The 20,987-nt window shown below is 41.6% G+C and overlaps 1 protein-coding gene across 1 annotated transcript; it reads left to right on the top strand.

Moving 5' to 3' along the window:
* Window positions 1-955: 955 nt before the first annotated feature.
* On the top strand, window positions 956-20,619 carry cst7 (cystatin f). The gene is made up of 5 exons (XM_028989292.1): window positions 956-975; window positions 18,427-18,608; window positions 19,783-19,958; window positions 20,045-20,164; window positions 20,348-20,619. Exons 2-5 carry the CDS (start codon window positions 18,530-18,532, stop codon window positions 20,426-20,428), a joined length of 456 nt encoding a protein of 151 aa, XP_028845125.1. The 5' UTR covers window positions 956-975; window positions 18,427-18,529; the 3' UTR covers window positions 20,429-20,619.
* Window positions 20,620-20,987: the final 368 nt, after the last annotated feature.

Below are 20,987 nucleotides of genomic sequence, written 5' to 3'. Positions count from 1 at the left end.
CATGTCTTTGGACAGTGTGTGGAAAGGAAGCACCCAGGGGACAACCACAACAGCACATACCGAGCATGTAAGCAAAGATTCTCCTCAGCCCTGCACAGCCCTGCTACTTGCTTTACAACAAAGCTGCTCTGAATAATCTTATGCATTTTATAGTTTGGCCAATGTGCATGGTCAACAATTGACCAGAGTCCATTGCTTTTTATTTAATTTTTTTATAAAAAAGCTTTAACTCCTATAATTATTGGACTAATGAAGGCAGTCAGTAGCCATTTTTCAGTCCTTTGCAGCACATCCCGTACGCAGAGCACTTAAATCAAATCACAAGCTGTATGCAATACGTGTATACATTAAAAGACCAGGTCATCTGAGGTGGCTCCAGGAAGAGTCTTTGAGGGCCAGCAGTGCAGACAAATTAGGGTTTGGCCAATAATGGATTTTTCATGTTCAATTATTTCAGCATATACGATTATCTGTAGTTTAATTATGCAAGTGCTGCCTAGGCAACACATGCATTTTCAGTATAGTGCATTGCAAACATATCGCCCTGAAAACTAACCAATCACAATTTCTTAAAATCATGCCATATTTTCTAGTTTTCCCATCAGAAAGCTTGAATTAAAACAATGATAATCAATCTACATGTTACATTCTAAAACAGTGATAAATGATGTCTGAAGTAATACCCCATGTAAAAAGGGTATTAGGATCATAGTGAACAAAGTAAAATGGAGGAGAAAGGGATGTCATCCTGCATGCTGCAGTAAACATGCATTTGTGTTGCACTAATAGGATGGGCTTTAAAAAGTCTAGAAATTTGAAGGCTCGTAGGAGCTGTCATGCACCCTTTGCAGAAATGTATTTATTATATATGAGTGGGTAGTTAGTTTTAACCCTCTAAATGATAAAAATCTTGTTTTTCTCCTTTTTCTAGAGCACAGAAATGCTGCGATGTTGCCCAATCTCATATAGTACCAGGTAAGTGCAGAACCTGATCTACAGTGACAGCCATAGACAACTGTCTATGTTAGAGCATGCAAAACAGAAGAGTGGATGGCGGAAGGCATGAGGAGAGAGGTTTATTTAAAATCGATGCCTGAATAAACCAGCCTCTAACAGGACAGGTAATGTGGGTCAAAATGGAAATCACCCACGGCCACCAATGGATTTTAATTACTATGCAAATACTGGATGCTCTGCTTGACTGGAAGCCAGATAAGTGACCACCACTTCTCACTGGGGCTATCAGAAAACAGCAAGCCATTCTGCAAGAATTAATCAACCATTAAAATATTAATTACCAAAGCATTTTCCTTTAAATGTTATGCCGTATGATGTTTAGAAAAAAGCCCCAATATTCCATACATTATGTCAAGGATTTGCATTTATTCGCTCATTAAAGTCCATCCGTCTCCAGTAATTAACACAATTCTTTGTCTATTTCTGTTGTCATATCTATGTGTAGCAGAGCTGCATAATTCTTATGTTGTTGTTATTGTGTTTATATGAAATGTTGGTATTTACTGACAGTATAAATTGTAAATAGTTTTCTGCTGCCACACATATACGTATGGGTATGCAAGTGACTATGGAAATCCATACATACTTCCATACATGTGCGACGTTATGTTGCCCATGTGTTATGAACGGTTCGAAAATAGGGGTTAAAGAATAAAGGGGTTCGTAACACTTTGGCCACAGATGCTCAAGATTAGTACAAACATATGTCATGCATATTACATTATGAATTTTTTACAATTGCATTATGAATGACAGATATTATGCCCAAATGCAATGACGTGTGAAGAAAATAATTACATTCAAAATGAATAAGAGATATATCTGTAATTTGATACACTTTCATGGCACTGTAGATGTATTCCTCAGTGAAGAAGTTAATGAATGTTTGCCATTATTCAGGCAGCAACAAACAGAGAAGCATTTGCACAAACAAGTAAACATTTAACATGTGAAAAATGGAAGTGTTCCTACAAATTTGCCCTCTAAGTACAAATTTATGCTAACATTGCGCACATATGGATTTTCAAGGCGTTTCAAGCCAGGAGGGCTGGGAATGAAGTTCATCCATCAAACTGAGCAAATGAACACGTCTGCCAAAGGCAGAGCTCTCGCACCCCCTCACCCACATGCCCATTTACAAAGTTAATGTATGGAGGACCACATCCATAATTCACAACCAAAAAAAATGCCTGCATGCATTCTGTGGAGAAAATGTTGCGCTGTAATGCTGTGACGTAGAGTGTCATTCCAGAGAACTTAGAACCACTGAGATCTGGAGGTCACTGTACCAATCCACAAGATCAAACATCAATACAGAGAGACAGTGAAAGACAGACAGTGATAAAAATAAGAACTTTAATGAGAACATAGCTTAAAAAAAAAAACATGATGCACATTGGCCAGTTCATTACTTCACTTTTTATATCTTTGTGGCACATGAAAGTGCACATCTTTCGGCTCTTTTATTTTATCTATATTTGGACTTGCAAGTAAGCATTTCCAATATCTTTAAATGTCATGTTTCCTCTTATGTGTGAGGACATTTTGGCCCTCTAGAATATAAATACACACACACAGACACATACTTCCTGGTGTGAAAGGTTGAACGACCTTAAAACTAATAGCGTAGTGCATAACAGACAGACAGACAGACAGATTTTTTTTAGTCTTGAGCTGACACTGAAATTCCTCAGAGGACCAAATGAAAGCGAACAAGCGCAGAGGCGCTGGGCTCTGACCCACATACGCAGATAAGTGCTGCCTCCCCTCCAGAGAGAGGAGAGTGGATTCTCTTGTAACTCCAGAAAATGAGCCTCCGCGTACAAACTGGCTGATTGGGTGTGCGGTACATATACAGCATACTCCACAAAGACAACAGACATTTATCAGTCACAAATGACAAATAGGTTCAAACAAGTGGTGCAATTCCTTAAGCCCTTAATGGAACAAATAATTGAATGCAGCAGATGGCTCGGTCCTAATAACCTTAAACCTTGTGACAGTATGGACTCATAGACATCAGGCGCTACGTTCAAACTGGCACTATGTGCCAAACGTTGGGGCTTGTTGACTAGTGTAAGATCAAAGACTTCCTGAGGATTTACATAAATAAAGAGGTAAAACAGCATTAAAGAGCAAAGGAAGTTGCATGCATGAGAACTGTCAATCATTGGGCTCCTCTCATTTTAAATTCTGTTTATAAAATTATAGATCAAGATCGTGTTCTGGGTGAAATATTCACAGTTAATTTCTCTGCTTCAAGATGCAGATAATGCATCTTTGATAATTCTCATTCTCCATAAGGTGGTGAGATGCTCAGATACGCCCAACTCCACCCCTTCATCAGTCTACTAAAATGACTGCGCTGCTTGAATTGTGCCTCTGCTGTTTGTTTGCTCAGTTCCTCATATGGAGAGCAGCAGCAGAGAGGAGGGTTACAGGCGGAGCTTTCAGAAACTGATATTTTTCATTGTCGATATGATGACTGCTATGTAGAGCATGTTATGGCAACACCACCTTCGTTCTTAAAATCAGCCTGAAGACAAGAAGCAAACTATATCCAGTTCAAACTATTACATTAAAACACCTCTTCAGCACAGGTTTTGCACTTAATGCACATATATGCCCAACCCATTCCACCGGTGGAAAAACGGAGACGAATGACACAGAGGATTGCCGGGAGAGTACGCGATTAAGCGGGACGCTGTGTTCTAGAGGCTAATTAAAGTCACATTGGGTGGTCTCCTTTGAGTAGGTGCGTATGTGTGAGTGTCTTTTCCCTCCCCCACGTTAGCGTTGCCTACTGCCTCTTGCGTCAGTGTGTAAAGGCTGGCCTGTCCACCGGTCTCCTTTCTCCTTCCTCTTACTCATTTTTCTAGCTTTCTGACTGATGTCACCCAAACATGAGCAAGACCATCAGAGAAGAGGGATGAAATTGTGAGGGAACATAATTAAAAATAAGACTAAATGAGCATGAGGCAGCCTAACTAAGATCAGCATCTGAGATTAATTGGAACCTGGAGTCACCAACTCTAAAAAGAACAAATTACAATTTTCTCACATGGCCTAGGTGACCAACTGCAAGTGCAAATGTGCCATCTGGAGACTCATTTCATTTATTTATTTATTTTTTTTTTTAAAGATTGACCTCTTCCATTCCAATAGCATTCTCATGAACAGCCACAAGCACACGGACATCTGAACGACTGAAAAAAGCAGGCAGTTCATTGTTTAAAAATGCACCCAGCACTGCTATGGGTAGAGTTGTTGCTAGGTTACCTGACGTGCAGCAGTCTGTCCTGCTCGAAACCAACCAGATGCATGCATCTGCAGCCCAGCCCTGACAGGGTTAAAAGAGCAATTGATACATGGGGATGCATATGGTGAAACGATGAATAAAAAGATGGCAGCACGTGATTAGAAGAGTATGTGTAAGTGAAACAGATCCACTGAGTGTTCTAAATGCTCCTTTTAAGTGACAACATTCTACAATGGGTAAGTAGAGTCATGCTGAATATCAAATAAATTGCAAGATTTTGTCAGGTGCAGCCACTGCCAAAGAACTGTAAGACCTGGGAGGTTCTGTATGTGTGGGTTTTAAATAACATTTACAACATTGTGTTTTAATGGGTTTGAGTCCATTAGGGTAAACTAAAAGTAAATGCCGTATTGCACGTAAGGCTGTGTGTACATTGACATTAAATCAGCAACACGCACATCTCCAGCTTTTTGACTGTCTTGTACAAGACAATGTTACATAAATGTTGCTCATTGTATGTTGCTCTGGGTGCATATACACTGCAAAGCTGCAGAGTTTTTAAATGAGTATCAGCATGGTGTAAAGTAAATGTAAAAAAAATCTCAAGATCTCAAAATAACGTATTCTTATATACACACACGTACACACACACACACACATATATGTGAGACACTTCCTTGGAATAAACAGCTTCAACCTGCATTCTCTGTTAAAATGAGAATGTTTCTTCAAAACTAGTTTTATTCTAGATATGAATATTGTTTGTCATTCCCTATAAAATTCCACCAGCCATTAACAGTAGAGGGAGTCCTGTAATTTAAGAACCAAGTTCCTGCAGCTTCAGTTAGGTTGCCAAATACAGAAAAGCTCTATTGTTGTGCTGATCCAAATCCCTTAATTTTTAAACTGATGCTTATGACCTGCATTTACTTATATAAGTTTGGGGTTCTGCACTATTGGGTCCCATTTATAGTGTAGTGTTGTTTCCCTGTTTTCAGGAAATTGGGAAAAAGGAATTATTTCAATTTGCACTTGTGTCTTCTATATGTGATTAACTAGTTTACATGGAACATTTTAATCAACAAATACATTTTATACTATATAAACACATGTTCTTTGTTGTAATACCTGTGCACATTTGTATATCTTTATCTTAGCACAGATGGCAGTGCTTCAAATGAAGCTGTTTCCATCCCATAATACACAGGCATACTGGCATAGCGGGTGCTCCTGATCAGTGTCCGGAGCACACTGATGATTCTGATGATGACAAGCCACACAATAATGTGGCCAAACCTTCTCCAAGTTAAGACAGATACCAGACACCTACCGGAAGGTAAAAGATTACCATAAAAAGTCAAACACAAAGGCCAAGACACAAATCTGATTAAATTCATTATGAAACCTCTGCATTTCAGCCCCTGGTTAACAAGTTGATACAATTGATCATCTCTGTTAGGGAGATTCATTTTGTGTGGAATACACATGCACATGAGATAATCTGATAAATGTTCTAATGCTGATGTTCTAGTAATCTGATGCAAACACAAATGACAGTCAAAATAATCATGTACACATAAGCGGAACAACCTGAGAAGATGCAAAATGTAACTTTACATTAAAAACAAAACCTGGAACTTAAATTACAGTTTATCTAAACATTGTCTTTGAAATCATGTGAAGGTATAAATAGGGTTACTTGTATAAAAAAAATACAAATACTTTGTATTTTGAATACATTTTACCCTATCAGATTTTGTTGAATGCTTCCATCAGGTGAAAAGGATGATGACCATTTCCTGCATATTACTTTCTCTTGCAATTCTCAAATCAAGGGACGACAGTATTTTGAAGAATACATTTGTTCCTTCTGTTTCAACCTAAACTGTCCTGATGGTGGTGTAGCGATCTCAGTGGCCCCACTTCCCCCGATTCCTGCTTTGGGGACTCTGGGCTATAATCACCTTTTTCTCCCCACTTCAAATGCTCTTGTATATTGATGCAACATGAGGCGAGCAAGAGAAACATGGTAAGAATACAAATCTATAATCCCAAGCCTTCACCATCAATCTGAAAAAGAAGATTACTGAGCTGATCACGAAGGTGAAAATAAAAGGACAAGACAAAACATACAGGAGGGAACTGAGCTTTCTGAATACACCCCCCCCCATATTGAACAGCAAGGATAACATTTCTGTTGTATTTGTAGTTACAGCAGGCACCTCTGCACCATCAGGAACAGACGATTACATAACTGTTCACACAGACTTTTTGGGAAACCACAGATGTGCATTTGGTCCGTATCGCACCTGAGCCCCATTAGACCAGCCCACTTCACCACTGAAAGCCACTAGAGCTAAATGGCAGGATAATTCAGTCTGATAATGAGCCTTTAATTCAGGCAGGCAACATTCAGATAATTAGCTGATGAGCTGAATCAGGCACGTAACTAGCAAACGGCGACATTTTACAGTGCCATGTGACTCTGGGAGAAAAACACAGCATTTGAAATTTTCTCATTTTCAGTTCAAGTAATAAAACCAGTTTATTGATTTATGGCTAGATATTGAAGAACACAATCATCAACGCATATTAATAGTTTTAATTATTGTATCAGATACATTGGTAAATACTGTGCTGTTTTATGTATGATTTGTAGGCATTACACTGAATAGATATATGACTTGAGTTCTTCACTGGGGGGGGTTATTTACAAATGCTCCATATTGAGGCACAAGAGCATCATGTGCTACTGAAGAAACCACTGTTAATTTGTCTTAATTCCCTAAGCTGCATTTTAAATATTTGAATTGAATAAAAGATTAAATGTTTCACACTAATCACAAGTTATGGATATTGTTATTTACATGAGTGATTTTCCTATTTGCTCTGAATTTTAATGAAATAAGTAAAAGTTACTTTGATATTACAAATAATGCATGAGAAGAAACATTTTTGGGGTAATAACAATAACAGGAATAGCCCCAAATAACAAAAATTCACAATGTCAGTAGTGGGTGTTTCACTATTTGCCACAATGACAGCTTGACAGCAACGTCTCGTACTCCTCACCAGCCTCATGATGTTGTTCTGAGGTAATGCGTTCCACTCTTCTACAAGTGCTACACTGCTGCATTGTCCAGGTCACATGGTCTTGTGCCCACTGCAAATGTTCACGGAGGTGTCTTGGTGTCTGTGGAGTCACCTGCAACAGTCATCTGGCATTCAAGCCAAAGCGGTGGACTCAGTTGTGAATGGTTTGTCTGGAAACCCTAGTACCCCACTTCTGACAAAGTTTCTTGGGGCAGTGGTGGCCTAGCGGTTAAGGAAGCGGCCCTGTAATCAGAAGGTTGCCGGTTCGAATCCCGATCCGCCAAGGAGCCACTAAGCAGCCATGTGGCAGTTGCATAAAACTTTGATTACACCAATAATACACCAAGTTCACAAGCAACATCTGACTGCCACCGAACCGAAGGTGCGCCATGGCTTGGTGACTCTGCTCAAGCTTTAAGTGACATTGTGTGTTCATGGCTGAATGATGAACTTGGAATGACTTACTGACAATACCAGCTTTTTATACCCACAGAATGTTGAAATTGATGAGAATGTGTCTCTTGGTATTGGCCACAATATAAGGCACACTTGTACACAATGAGAACATTACATGGAAAACACAAAATGAGGTGTGTCTTTCACCCCAATACAATTGCACCCTATGCCGAAAATTACAAACACTGTATGTATGACATCCACTAAGTCTCTCACAATATCCCTAACTTATTGTGAGTAGTGTATTGTAGTGTATGCTCAGATTCTCCTGTACAGTGGTCCCTTCTCCATAAAAATTAGCACAAAAATGTGTGTTGGTTAAAGGGACTGTCTTTCAACATGAAAAGATAAGTTCCATTCTCAAGGGGGATGAACAGTTTATCCGCTGCTGGATCATCTCCCAGTTCACACTGGCAAGACATTGGTAAAAGGTTCCATATAACCCCCCCTTTGACCAATGCGGGTGTGGTTTATTCTGTGACAGGATATAGCAGGCAGAGGGCTTGCTGCTGAGAGATTTACTGTAGTAGCATGCTTTGTGTTATTGAAATAAACTATAATTATAAATAAATCTGTATGTGATTTGGTTTAGTTTCCACTCCACAGACAATCTGTTCTCAAACAGAGAGGATCAAAAGTACTGTCAGATGATGCTAACCTCAAGACATTTTCATGGTTTGTCACTCCAGTCAACCTTCTGCTGCTCCAACTATTCACACAAGCCTCTGCACACCCACTGCGTTCTAGGGTTAATGTGTGCTTGGTCAGCCAACATTATTTGGCAGTCGGTGGCAGCATTGTGCTCAGTGAAAGGCTTGGTCCACCACCCAGAAAAAACACAGAGGCCCATGAGCAGCAATGACAATGACAACTGGTTCCAGCCATTCCCAACACCCAGAGGCCTGAATACAAAGATGCATGACTGAATTCAATCTTTTCCATCAATGAAAACTGCGTCATGCTGATCTCCACTGAGAACAACCTCATCCTGCATTTCTACTCTGAAGTCTAATTAACGGTTTACCTCTAGCGGTTCAATTCAGTAACAAGAACAAAAATCAATGGATGACCTAGCCTTGTGAAACATGAAAGGGGGGATTGAAATTCTCTTAAGTTCAGCTTAAGGGGAAGGGGTATTGTGTATTCTCAAGGTGAAATATTGTATCCAATAGGCAATGAGGGTCATAGATTCTTTACTTTATGTCAAAGAAGTAACCACTATTGTTCTAAGCATTGTTTATTACTGAATGAAGTCCAACAATGACTGGGGTTTACTTGAACAATGGCTCTTTTTTTTGCACTGAAGATTGCTCTAAAACGGATATAAAGGTAATTACAAAAGTGACCATTTTATCCATTTAGATGGATCCACTTTGACATCTACAGTGATCAAACACTTTGCATTAATGCAAAAAATGGCAAAAATGTGATAAGGGTCATGAAGGGGTGTTCTGTAAATCTCCAACCCAATCATTACTCCAAACAATTAGTCCACCACAGTCCACTGAACACAGCAAGGATGAGCCCATCTCAGGCTCAGAAGATCATGTGATGTCACCTACCACAACTACTGTTGCTATTTGGAATTGCACAAATCCAACACTTTTTTTTTTTTTTCACCTTTTCCCCAGCCAGTCAGTAACACATTATAAAACAGATGACACATGTGTGTGTGTGACAAACTGTGTGTGTGTATCTGTGCGGTCATCATTCATTGCCTTTTTTTTTTTTTAATTAATTAAAATATTTTTATTTTTCTTATTTAAGTTCAATCACTACAGATGACCAGGGGAGGAAAAAGGAGAGAGAAAAGGAGAAGTTGGACAGAAATTTGACATACATAGGAGGGAGAAAGTGGAGGAGAAAAAATGGGTTGGGGTTTGGAGAATGATAGGGAACCAACACAGAACATCTGCTTCTGTACCTGCCTAATCAGACAAAAAAGAAATAGCAGACAAAAACACAGCAACAAGCAACATCTGTATAACACGTATAAATCATAGTAAATAATGAATATTAAACATTATTTAACAGCACACAGTACTAATAATACAAGACATGTTCAGCTGCTACACACAATGTGTCTGTGAGTACATTTACAGCATTTATCAGATGCCCCTATCCAGAGCGACTTACAATCAGTAGGTACAGGGACAGTCCCCCCCTGGAGACACTCAGGGCTAAGTGTCTTGCTCAGGGACACACTGGTAGTAAGTGGGACTTGAACCTGGGTCTTCTGGTTCATAGGCATGCGAGTTAACCACTGGGCTGCCACCACCCTGTGTACGTACGCGTTTGTGTGCCTGTGTGAGCTCTTATTTGTAGCCCTGGGTGCACACCTGTGTGTGTGAATGAGACCACAAGGTTTCTCCATGTAAGTGGTTAATAGTGTTTGTGGGGCGCCATAGCCCCACCCGTCCCAGAACATGAAATCAACCATGTACAGGTAGGAGGCCCAGGCAATAGACATCCAGAGACCCCCACAGGGCACGGGAGTCATAAGAGGGCCACTGCAGGGACAATTTCAGCCACCATCTAGAAAAGTCCAGAGGAGAACCCCAGAGGGGGAAAGGGGGCACCCGGCAGCTACAATACAGCAGCCCCAGGGGGCTGTGGCGGTGGGCCTGCAGACGGACCTGGGCAGACCAGGTAACGGTCCCAGCGACCCAGAAGTTCAAGGATCCAACAGAGCCAGGAGGTCCAGGACCTGCCAAGCAGTCCCCAGGAGTGAGCATGTGTACTATGGGCATCCAGCCCCAGATGCTGAGAACCACCAATGCTCCAGCGGATGGGGTAGTGTTCCACTGGCAGGGAAAGTTGAGGGGGAAATTGGCTACCACCACTGGGGAAGCTTGGGATGTGAACTCCAGGACCCGACCTGCCACAGTGTCATAGACAGGTAGGCACCCACAAACACAAGCATACGTTCCCTTCCTCATACAAACATTCACCCATCATGGAGGTACACAAACATAAAACGCTGTATACATATTCACACTCCCAGATCCAGAGACCACCACCCCTAGAGAGGCAGTCTACCCCAGACCCAGGAGACTGTCTCCCTTCACCCAGGGGTGGAGACCAAAAGTCCACAGAGTCCCTGCAGGAGCAAGAAAACCCACCAGACCCCAACTGGGCTGCCAGATTGTCCTCTAGCACCGGATGGCGAACAGGGAGCAACCCCATGCCTCCCCTCGCCCCCTCAAATGTCGTGTTGGTGTGTGTTGTTCTAAAAATGCTTTTAAAACAAGAGAGGGGTGTGGAGCTGACCACCCTCTGCCAAACCACAGTTGGTGTCAGCTCAGCCCCTCCCAAGAACCCTCAATATCTAAGCGCGATTAAAATTGAGAAGTGGGCACCGGCACCAGAGGAAAGTCTGAATGAAGAGACCGCCCTCTGGATGCCATTCAGTGTGCCCACCCCCAAAGTCCTTTTTGTATGTATAATGACGGTCAGTAACAAGAACGTCCAAGTTGTAATGAAGTGCAGGTGGCCCAAGTGGACAGAAGAAGAATACCTCCCCTGCACCCCACTGACGCACCTACACCTCAAGGTCCTATGTGTATGTTGGTATGACTGAGCGAGAGGGGGGAGGCATTTAGGGACGGGGAGGAAAGAATCGGGAGGGAAAGCTCGCCTGCTGACCCCCCATAGGTATCTTCACTCCCTGAAATCCACCCAGGGCAAAGAGCCAAGGTCCATACAGACTGAGGTCCATGGCGGTGGTACCACCAGGCCCTGCTGGGCCCAGGGTAGTTCTCCAGGCCTAACCACAGAGGGAAAAACTACACCCACCCCACCATTCAGTCAACTCCCAAACTACATAAGACAATAGACACCCAGGATGTATCCATCCTCCACCTGTGATGGATCCCCCCGCCTGTAGAGCGTGTAATTCTCACTGCCCACTAAAGAGGCCACACTGCCCACACCAGGACCTGGCCACACCAGGCAAAAACACCGGAGACACACCAATCAGGAACAAAGGCCCCCCAGACTCTGCCAGAACCCTGATCTGGAGGTAGAGCACCCCCAGAGCCACAGGCTCCCAAGCTATCCTGGATCGACCCCTGAGTGGCCTACCTATGTCCACAGACACAGGATCCCCCAGCAGTGCTGCAAGCAACCCCCAGTACAACCCCCAACCCCCTCCGAGAGCTGCCAGAGCAGCTGTTCCAAGTATTTAATGCCTTTACAGCTCCAATTTGAGAAGATTTTCATATTATTGTTTTGTAGTATGTCTGGATCGTTCCAGATGCGTGTACGTTTGCATGGGATAAGTGACTACGCAGTCATTTTTTTAAAAACTCTCACCATGTTGTCAGATAAGTTATGCTGATAATTATTTAATTTGATAATTGAGCTACTGAAAGGTAGGTCTGAAATCTGAAATTGCATAGTGCCTGTTCTACGTCCAGCCAAGGTTCATCTAACCACCCTCCAGGCTAAGAAATAGTGATAAAAGTTAGGTAGGTCTAATCCTCCTTTGCAGTATTTACAAGCTAATACATGGTGGTTTATCTTATCTAATTTGAAATGGAGGAGTCTAGAGACCTAAACCAGTCAGATGGTTGTTGGCTTGATCATTGTAAATTATTATTTTTTTGGTTAAAAACCATAAATTTTTATTGAGATGTGATTTCCATCTGGCCAGATCTTCTACCTTCTTTAAAAGTGAAATATGGTTTAATTTATGTCTGCCAGCCTAGATGAAATGTTAATATTTAATATTTCCAGATTGTAGTGGGATGGAAGAAGAATTCTGGAAGGAGCAATTATTCTGTAGATTTTAACCAATTTATTGAAGCCACATAAAGGCTGACTTTCCTGCATTTAGACTCATAAAGACTCACATTCCTGCATTTAATGCCTTTAATTGCTATATACTAAAACAGTGAGGGGGAGAGTGGACATCCCTGCCTGGTGCCCCACAGAAGATGGAGGACGTTTGGTCATTTGTACTGACATGCTGTTGGGGAATGATATATTTCTAATCAGTTTTTGCCAGAAACGTCTTTGTCCTAATAGTTTTTCAATTGCTAATTTAATTTAGATCTAGTATTTTATTCAGTATTTGAAAGTGAAGTGAAGTGATTGTCATTGTGATACACAGCACAGCACATGGTGACATCAAAATGTGTCCTCTGCTTTTAACCATCACCCTTGGTGAGCAGTGGGCAGCCATAACAGGTGCCCGGGGAGCAGTGTGTGGGGACGGTGCTTTGCTCAGTGGCACCTCAGTGGCACTTTGGCGGATCGGGATTCGAACCGGCAACCTTCTGATTACGGGGCCACATCCTTAACCGCAAGGCGTTAGAGTTAAAGACACGGATGCATGATCGCTGACTGCTAGTGTCTCAAATGTCACTCATCAGTGAGCTGCTAGGAAACAATCCAGATGAGAATAGGAGTGATGGACATGTGAGAAGAAAGTATATTCCCTTCGGTTAGGGGTGAAAAGAACACCATGCATCACAAAGTCCATAGTCGCTCACGTATTGTTTAACTACAGTTATAGATTCCGAGATCCAGAGTTCCGTAGAGATACGCTCAACAGTGAGTGTTTCCAGCAATTGCCTCAGAGATTTCAATTCTCCGTGTAGAATTTCAACCAGCGCCAACCTTGCATCTTCACCAGTATTCAAGTCTTTACCAGTCAGCAATGTTGATCCAGGGGATTCTGCCAGGCGGCTTCTTTTGGTTTAATATGTCCTGTTTTTGGCTGCTGAAGCTAAACTTTGGCTTTTCTTATTGATTACACTGTCAAAAGCACCAGTCAAAGTATTCCTGAAGAGTTTCTAAATTCTCCTTTGGTTCTGTCTTCTGTCAATTTTCGCCAGGTCTCCAGCCCCTGATGTCACCTACAATCTCCCCCAATCTCTGCACAAATCCAACACTAGCACATATTGTGCTGCCATTGGTCTTTCTGTACAGTCTATAAAACATAAGGTGTTTGAACAAGGTACTGATGTGTTAAGAGAGCATCTACAGACTAGCCAATGATGCATGGCGTCATGGTATCAGAGGAAGCTCAGCGACTGCTTCTGGCCAATCAAATGAAATGAGGGTTCAGGAGACAGGTACTTCTGGAGCAAAGATAGGGGAAAACTATCACACTTTTTTTTAGCAGCTATTTGTTCCTGCTGGTATCACTCTGTTGAAACATGTACCAAGCGGTCAGAACAACTCTTCTGCAAGAAGATTCATTGTCCAGGCATTTCTTGGCCAAGGATGTCATCAAAAAGCTCCTTAGTGACAAGGAACAAGGTGTGGATAAGATGCTGTGTGAGTACAGTGTGTTGTAAAGGTGTCACAGATAACAAGTGTGGAAGACAGTAACTGTGCCTCTGGACTTGACAATTGCAGCAGACGATGAGAACTTCTGTCATCATTACACCGTGATCTCGGCCACCTGTCACCAAGTGTGACCTAGCTGAGACGAGGGTCAACACTTTTTTTTTTTTTTTTAGTTTATTGTTCACTTCCTTTGACAGTAGACAGTATTTACCCTATTAGGAGCAGAGTCACTTATTTAATCCACATGAAACTGATCATTAAGCCGATTAAGAACAGCTAAGGTTCCACAACAGTGTGGTAAAAATCATGGTCATTTTAGTTACAAATGTCACACATGGTTTTGAGCTTTGAACATCTTTGACTAGAAGTAATAAGAGTTAAAGGAGAACTTTACTTTATTTGGCAGACGCTTTTATCCAAAGCGTCTTACAATGGGAAGACACCAGCAATTCTCGTTCGATTTCTATAGAATATCGAGTATACAATCTAAGAGCCCTGATAAGGCTTAGACTTGTCATTGAAGAGCATGCTCAGAGAGTGTTGGGTGCTAGACTAAGAAAAATTATAATGTATTTATACATTTTGTATTTGTTTGTTCAATGTGTATGCATGTGTATGTGTTAGATTTGTCTGTAATATTTTTGGAATAAGAGGGTTTTCACCTTCTTCTTAAAAGTGGTGATAGTCTCGGCTAGTCGTGTGGAGGAGGGCAGGTTGTTCCACCAGCCAGGGACAACAACGGAGAACAGACATGATTGGAATCGGAGACCCCGTGAAGAAGGAATTTTTAGTCTCCTTTCGTTTGCCGATCTGAGAGAGCGTGCAGGGGTGTAGCTAGGTAGAAGTGTGTTGATGTAGGAGGGTGCAGTTCCATTTACAGCCCTGTAGGCAAGCATCAAGGATTTGAACTCAATGCGAGCAGCTACCGGGAGCCAGTGGAGGGAGGTAAGAAGAGGTGTAACATGGGTGTATTTTGGCTGATTGAAAATGAGACGGGCTGCCATATTTTGGATCATCTGGAGAACTGATCATCTGGAGAACTGACTAGCTACTTGAAAATACTTACAAAAGTTAAATACTAATGGTTAATAATCAGGCACAATTAGCAACAGCAAATAGCGGTTGTTTCACATGTTCACTTTCTTTTGTGTGAGATGCATGTACAGGTCCTTCTCAAACAATTAGCATATTGCGATAAAGTTCATTATTTCCTGTAATGTACTGATAAACATTAGACTTTCATATATTATAGATTCATTACACACAACTGAAGGTAGTTCAAGCCTCTTATTGTTTTAATATTGATGATTTTGGCATACAGCTCATGAAAACCCAAAGTTCCTATCTCAAAAAATTAGCATATCATGAAAAGGTTCTCTAAACGAGCTATTAACCTAATCATCTGAACCAACTAATTAATTTTAAACACCTGCAAAAGATTTCTGAGGCTTTTAAAAACTTCATTACTCAAAACCGCATTCATGGGTAAGACTGCCGACCTGACTATCATCATAGGAGAGACCTATTTTATGAATTTCTTTAATACTAAAATAGTTACGAATAGAGATAAGATTAAAAGCACAACAAACGAGTACGAATTAATTAAACTAAACCCATCATAAAAATCAATGTACTTGCGCATTGGATCCGCTTCCTACAAGTATCACCCGATGTTATAAATCTTATCCTTAAAATTATTAACTCATCGCTTAGCACCGGCCACATACCAAGTTCGTTCAAGGTAGCAGTCATCTGACCCCTGGTTAAAAAGCCTGATCTCGATTGCAGTCAGCTTTCAAATTATAGACCGATATCCAACCTTCCGTTTATATCAAAAATTTAAGAAAATTCATAACCCAGCAGCGGAGCGCAACTCCTAGACAGCAACAATATCCATGAAGTATATCAATCGGGATTCAGACCTCATCATAGCACTGAGACGGCGCTGGTTAAAGTGGTTAATGACCTGATGTTGGGACGCGTCTGATCAGGGACGCGTCTCGCTGCTTGTCCTGCTTGATCTGAGTGCAGCGTTTGACACTCTCGATCACGCTATTCTCCTTGCCAGGATAGACAATATTGTTGGGATTAAGGGAACAGCCCTTGTATGGTTCAGATCATACTGACCAATCAGTATCAGTTTGTGGACATCAATGGTGATTCATCTTCACATAGTAAAGTTGAGTTTGGTGTTCCACAAGGTTCTGTCCTAGGTCTGTTACTATTTTCCTTATATGTGTTACCTTTAGGCGTCATCATTTGCAAATATGTTATAAGCTTTCATTGCTACGCTGATGACACACAGCTGTATCTGTCAGCAATGCCAGATCAGAGGCAGCAGCTGAACAGAATAGAAAATTGTCTGAAGGACATTGGACAGTGAATGCTCACCAACTTTCTTCTGTTAAACCCTGATAAGACGAAAGCTCTTGTAATTGGGTCTCAAGCAGCCAGACATAAGCTGTCTGACTACATCATAACTCTGGATAGCTTTTCTATCTCACCTATCTCAAGTACCGAAAGGATCTAGGAGTCCTTATTGATTCAGGTCTCTCATTCGATTCGATTCATTCACCTTAGAAATATTGCAAAAATAAGAAACATCATCTCATTGCATGATGCAGAAAAGTTGGTCCATGCCTTTATTACATCATGGTTAGATTACTGCAACACACTACTGTCTAGATGCTCTAGTAGGTGCATGAGTAAACTCCGAACTAGAACTAGGAAATTTGACCACATCACCCCAGTCTTACAATCACTGCACTGGTTACCCATCAAATTTAAGATTGACTACAAAATCCTACTTTTGACCTATAAAGTTCTAAATGGTCTCGCCCGCAGTACCTGAGTGAACTTTTAGTTATTTACGACCCGCCACGCCCCCTGCGATCAACGGGTGCGGGGTCACTACTGGTACCCAAGGTACAGAAGGTCACAGCTGGGAGCAGATCCTTCTTATATACAGCTCCGCAGTTGTGGAACGGCTTGCCTGTCAGTTTAAATCTAAACTGAAAATACATCTGTTTTCTCTGGCCTTTTGTTAAAGTCCCAGACACAGTGTCAATTATTAAGTCCACTTTATTACACAGTCCCCTGTTAAGCACAGTGTTAAATTCACCTTAGTTAGGCTGTCCTAGTGAGGGTACCGGACCACTGTAGCACCAACATACCACTATAACCACATATTTCAGTACCAGTCGTACAATGCCACCGTCTGCTGCTGCTTCTGTTTGTTCTCTCCAAGACACTGAATTAAGCTCACAGACTACTGGCAGACAAGTGAAGAGCCCAGCAGATAAATCCTGGTTCGTGGCAACTGCTAAACAAGGACTTAGCATGAAACGAACCAGAGGATCACCACAGCCACCACCACCGTAACAAATAAAGCTTCAGGGATTTTCAAATGGACCAGTAGCATCATAATGGACACGTATTGTACACCATGACACTAGACTACATTTTGGACTTCTCCACCTCTACAACTATAGGCCTTTTTTCCTATTTGACAATCACCAACCCTGCACTGACACCACTTGCAGGCTCACTCTGTATCGCTCCTTCCCAAAGCTTCTTCCTTTCTTTTTTTCCTCTCTCCTACAGTTTTTTGTGTGGAAGGGTCAGGTGTGGGGGTGTCACAGATTTTCTATATGAGAAAGTCTTAAATAATGAATAAGATTATTCGTCACACGAATTCGTCTACTCCGTATTCAGCGCGTCCACGGTGCAGATGATGAAGAACGCGCCGCTGCGCTCAAGCGGCGGGCTGCCACCTGCTGGTCATCGCGGGTATTACAGCTGATGTTTTAAAAAATACACAGAAAGTTTTGAGTTTGACCTATGAACATAAATATTGAAACGCCGCGAACATAATTTACAAATAAATACCCCGTTTAATACATAGACATGATTGCAAAATGTCGTAATATCTGTCCAAGTGACTTTCTATCGATTGCTGAAACCATGTGATTAAAGCCCGGACGTTTGTGGTCATCAGCAGTTTGCACGCAGGATGTGGTGAAAAACCAGTGGGGGCTTTAATCCAACTAAAAACTAAAAAAAACGTGTATTATGACAGACTTTGTAGTGAGTTTTTAAATGTATATATTCTCTTGACTAAATTTCCCACTTGTTTGACTAATAAATGATCATCTTCTCTTACCTTAAATGTATAATTGTCCAACTTCCAACAATACATTTAGCCAAAGGCCTTAAATAAATACGGCTGTCTGTCTTGTTTGTGTTCATATTTTGCACAGTCGCTCGTGAATAAGCGGGATATAAACGCAGCGATTTGTTTCCAGGTTTAAATGCATCTCTGCAGCCGAGGAGCGCTTCTTCTCGGCGGTGGTCAAAGTGTTGCGATACAGGAAACATCTCGTCAGACCTGCGAGAACATCTCCAGACATGGCGGCCTGCCGTCCTCTCCCGCTGCTGTCGCTGCTGCTGCTGCTGCTGCTGCTGGACGACGTCGCTGCCGCTCGGGGTAAAATGTGGTTTTAAAGCAGGACATTTTACTTTGCTATGCGGCGTCGTTTTTTCAATGAACTCGTCCGACGCGCCGTGAACTTTCACCTTTCCGCAACATCACCCCCGTGAACTTTCACCTTTCCTGTCTCTGCCGCGCGACGGCCATAATTAATAGATGATGATAGATGGGGAAGTGAGTTTGTAATGGAGTGAGGGGACACGACAAACCCAGCGTTGAAAGGTAATCCCCACTGTACATTGTTGTAGAAGCGTTGTAGTGCCGACTGTAGTACTGGTTTTTAAACAGTATGAACTAGTGTCGCTCATATTCTTTAGTCTTTATTTGTAGTGCGCTTTTTTGGCAGTGCAGAGAGATGCCTGTTACTAAGCGAAAGGCATTACTAAAGATTACTGAACATTATTGAATTTATAGAAATGACAATGAGATTAAAGGCTTTGCTCCTGATTAGTCATATGTAAATGTCTGATCAATAACTATAATTATTGAACCAGTGCTAGTTATGAGTGAACATTTGAGAATCACTTTGCTGTATTCTGTTGAAGTGAAATGTCACGTCTTATGTCCTGTGTGCGTGTGTAGGTGGGTGGTTTTGTGTGTGTGTGTGTGTGTGTGTGTTTTTCCTCAGCCACAATGTTGGCGAGATTAGTCACACTGAAACGTTTGCAACTATGCTTCACTGAAGCAACTAAACAGAACAGAAGATGAAAACATTACAAGCAATAGATTGGTGCTATTCCATGTCTTCACTAACTCAGCCTGCAGGCATGATTGACAGCTCTCTCCCCACCATAATTCAGATTTAATCTCCCTCCTGTCACACACCCAGGTTTAGAGATGGTCCTCTCTCCAGCTTCTGTCCCCATGAGCACTTGAAAAAAGAGTAACCATGTCATCTCAGGACCATGTCTGCTACCATACCAACACGCACTACACCTAATATATTGCTGCTACAATATGCCAGGTGTCTCAACGTTTAGTTTTTAATTGGTAAAATTTGGGGGTTAAGTGTCTTACTCAGGGACACATTGTAATAAGTAGGGGTTGAACCTGTGACTTTGTTCATAGTGTCTTTGAGCAACTTGTCACTCTATACTCTACACTGGTTCCTTTTTTTGGGGGGGACATGCAGTGTATGAGCAGTGGCTTATCGGACTCGGTTTCCCAACAGATGAAGTTTCCGCCAGGTCATATGTTGATGGTCCAGGTCCTGGCCACTACTATAATACCAGCAAGAATGATACCGGCGTTGTGAAAGCAGCTCTCACTGGGACCTACACTTTCAACAATGAATCCAATGATGCTTTTTACTTCAAGGCTTCAGCCATTGATGCAGCAAAGAGGCAGGTAGGAGATGCAAAGGCAGCACATGGCTTTACATGGTTCGGATGTATACTCCTTAAAACCTTCTTCTATTCTACTTCCTGTCCCAGGTTGTGAAGGGAATCCGGTACATTTTAGAGGTGGAAGTAACACGCACAGTTTGCAGAAAGATGGAGAAGCCGATAGATTTGGCCAGCTGTGACTTCCAGCCCAACGGTGTCCTATATCAGGTAGGTAATGTAAGGTCTTATCAATACCTATATAAATTAGCAACATGTACTACTGATGTCTGTGGAAAAAAATCATAGGCATTTTTATTATTATTCTATTGATGAGCTGTTTTTCATGCATTCTAGGTCTAGGGGATATTCTGTCCAAATAGTCCCTTAAGAGATAAAACCATTGTCTTTCAGACTTTCTTCTGCCACTTTGAGGTTTGGTCCATACCATGGATGAAACAGATGAAGACCACAGATTTCTTCTGTAAACCCTGAACATAACTAGCTATTATGTTCATTTGTTCATTAGAATGGCTTGTAAAGTCATTTGCTGCCATCATGTCACAGTGGGGCTGTTTGGCAGCGTCTTCATTATCACGGTAAAATGCCTCAGTGAGTGAACAAAACAAAATAGCGCTGCAGGGTCCAATTTATCTTGCACAATTAAATCCATAAAGAAGCTTTGGGGAGAGGTTTCCTTTAAGTAATATTAAACTTGTTAAAACATCTACTGTTCATTTATCTTCTCCATTTTTTCATGTCCTATACTTATTAAGGTGAGGGGTATGACATTGGGGCTTGTTGGTTCTCTTGTGGAGCAACAGAAAATCTTGGAATTTTGGAAACCATGGAATCTAACATTCGCTTTTTACATACAGCACATGTTTAAATGGAATCCACTTGTGTGACTTGATGAACGCTGAATTTTTAAATGAGTGCAGTGTGATCACTGCATCCACAAAAACGCCTACAACACCCAAAAAATAACCATACTGAGGATCAGTAGTAATTTTGTCCTGAAACATTGTCTGCTGTGTGTATACAGTTTAATTCG

The sequence above is a fragment of the Denticeps clupeoides genome, chromosome 8 (assembly GCF_900700375.1).
Source record: "Denticeps clupeoides chromosome 8, fDenClu1.1, whole genome shotgun sequence".
Taxonomy (NCBI): Eukaryota; Metazoa; Chordata; class Actinopteri; order Clupeiformes; family Denticipitidae; genus Denticeps; species Denticeps clupeoides.
Note: the sequence above shows the minus strand (reverse complement) of the source record. Positions and strands in the feature narration are given on the sequence as shown.

Bases quoted from the DNA above. Each gene is read 5' to 3' on its own strand.
- cst7 (XM_028989292.1), top strand. From the start codon at position 18,530: ATGGCGGCCTGCCGTCCTCTCCCGCTGCTGTCGCTGCTGCTGCTGCTG. The intron at 18,609-19,782 runs GTAAAATGTGGT...GTTTCCCAACAG, and splicing joins CGACGTCGCTGCCGCTCGGG to ATGAAGTTTCCGCCAGGTCA. The intron at 20,165-20,347 runs GTAGGTAATGTA...ATTGTCTTTCAG, and splicing joins CCAACGGTGTCCTATATCAG to ACTTTCTTCTGCCACTTTGA.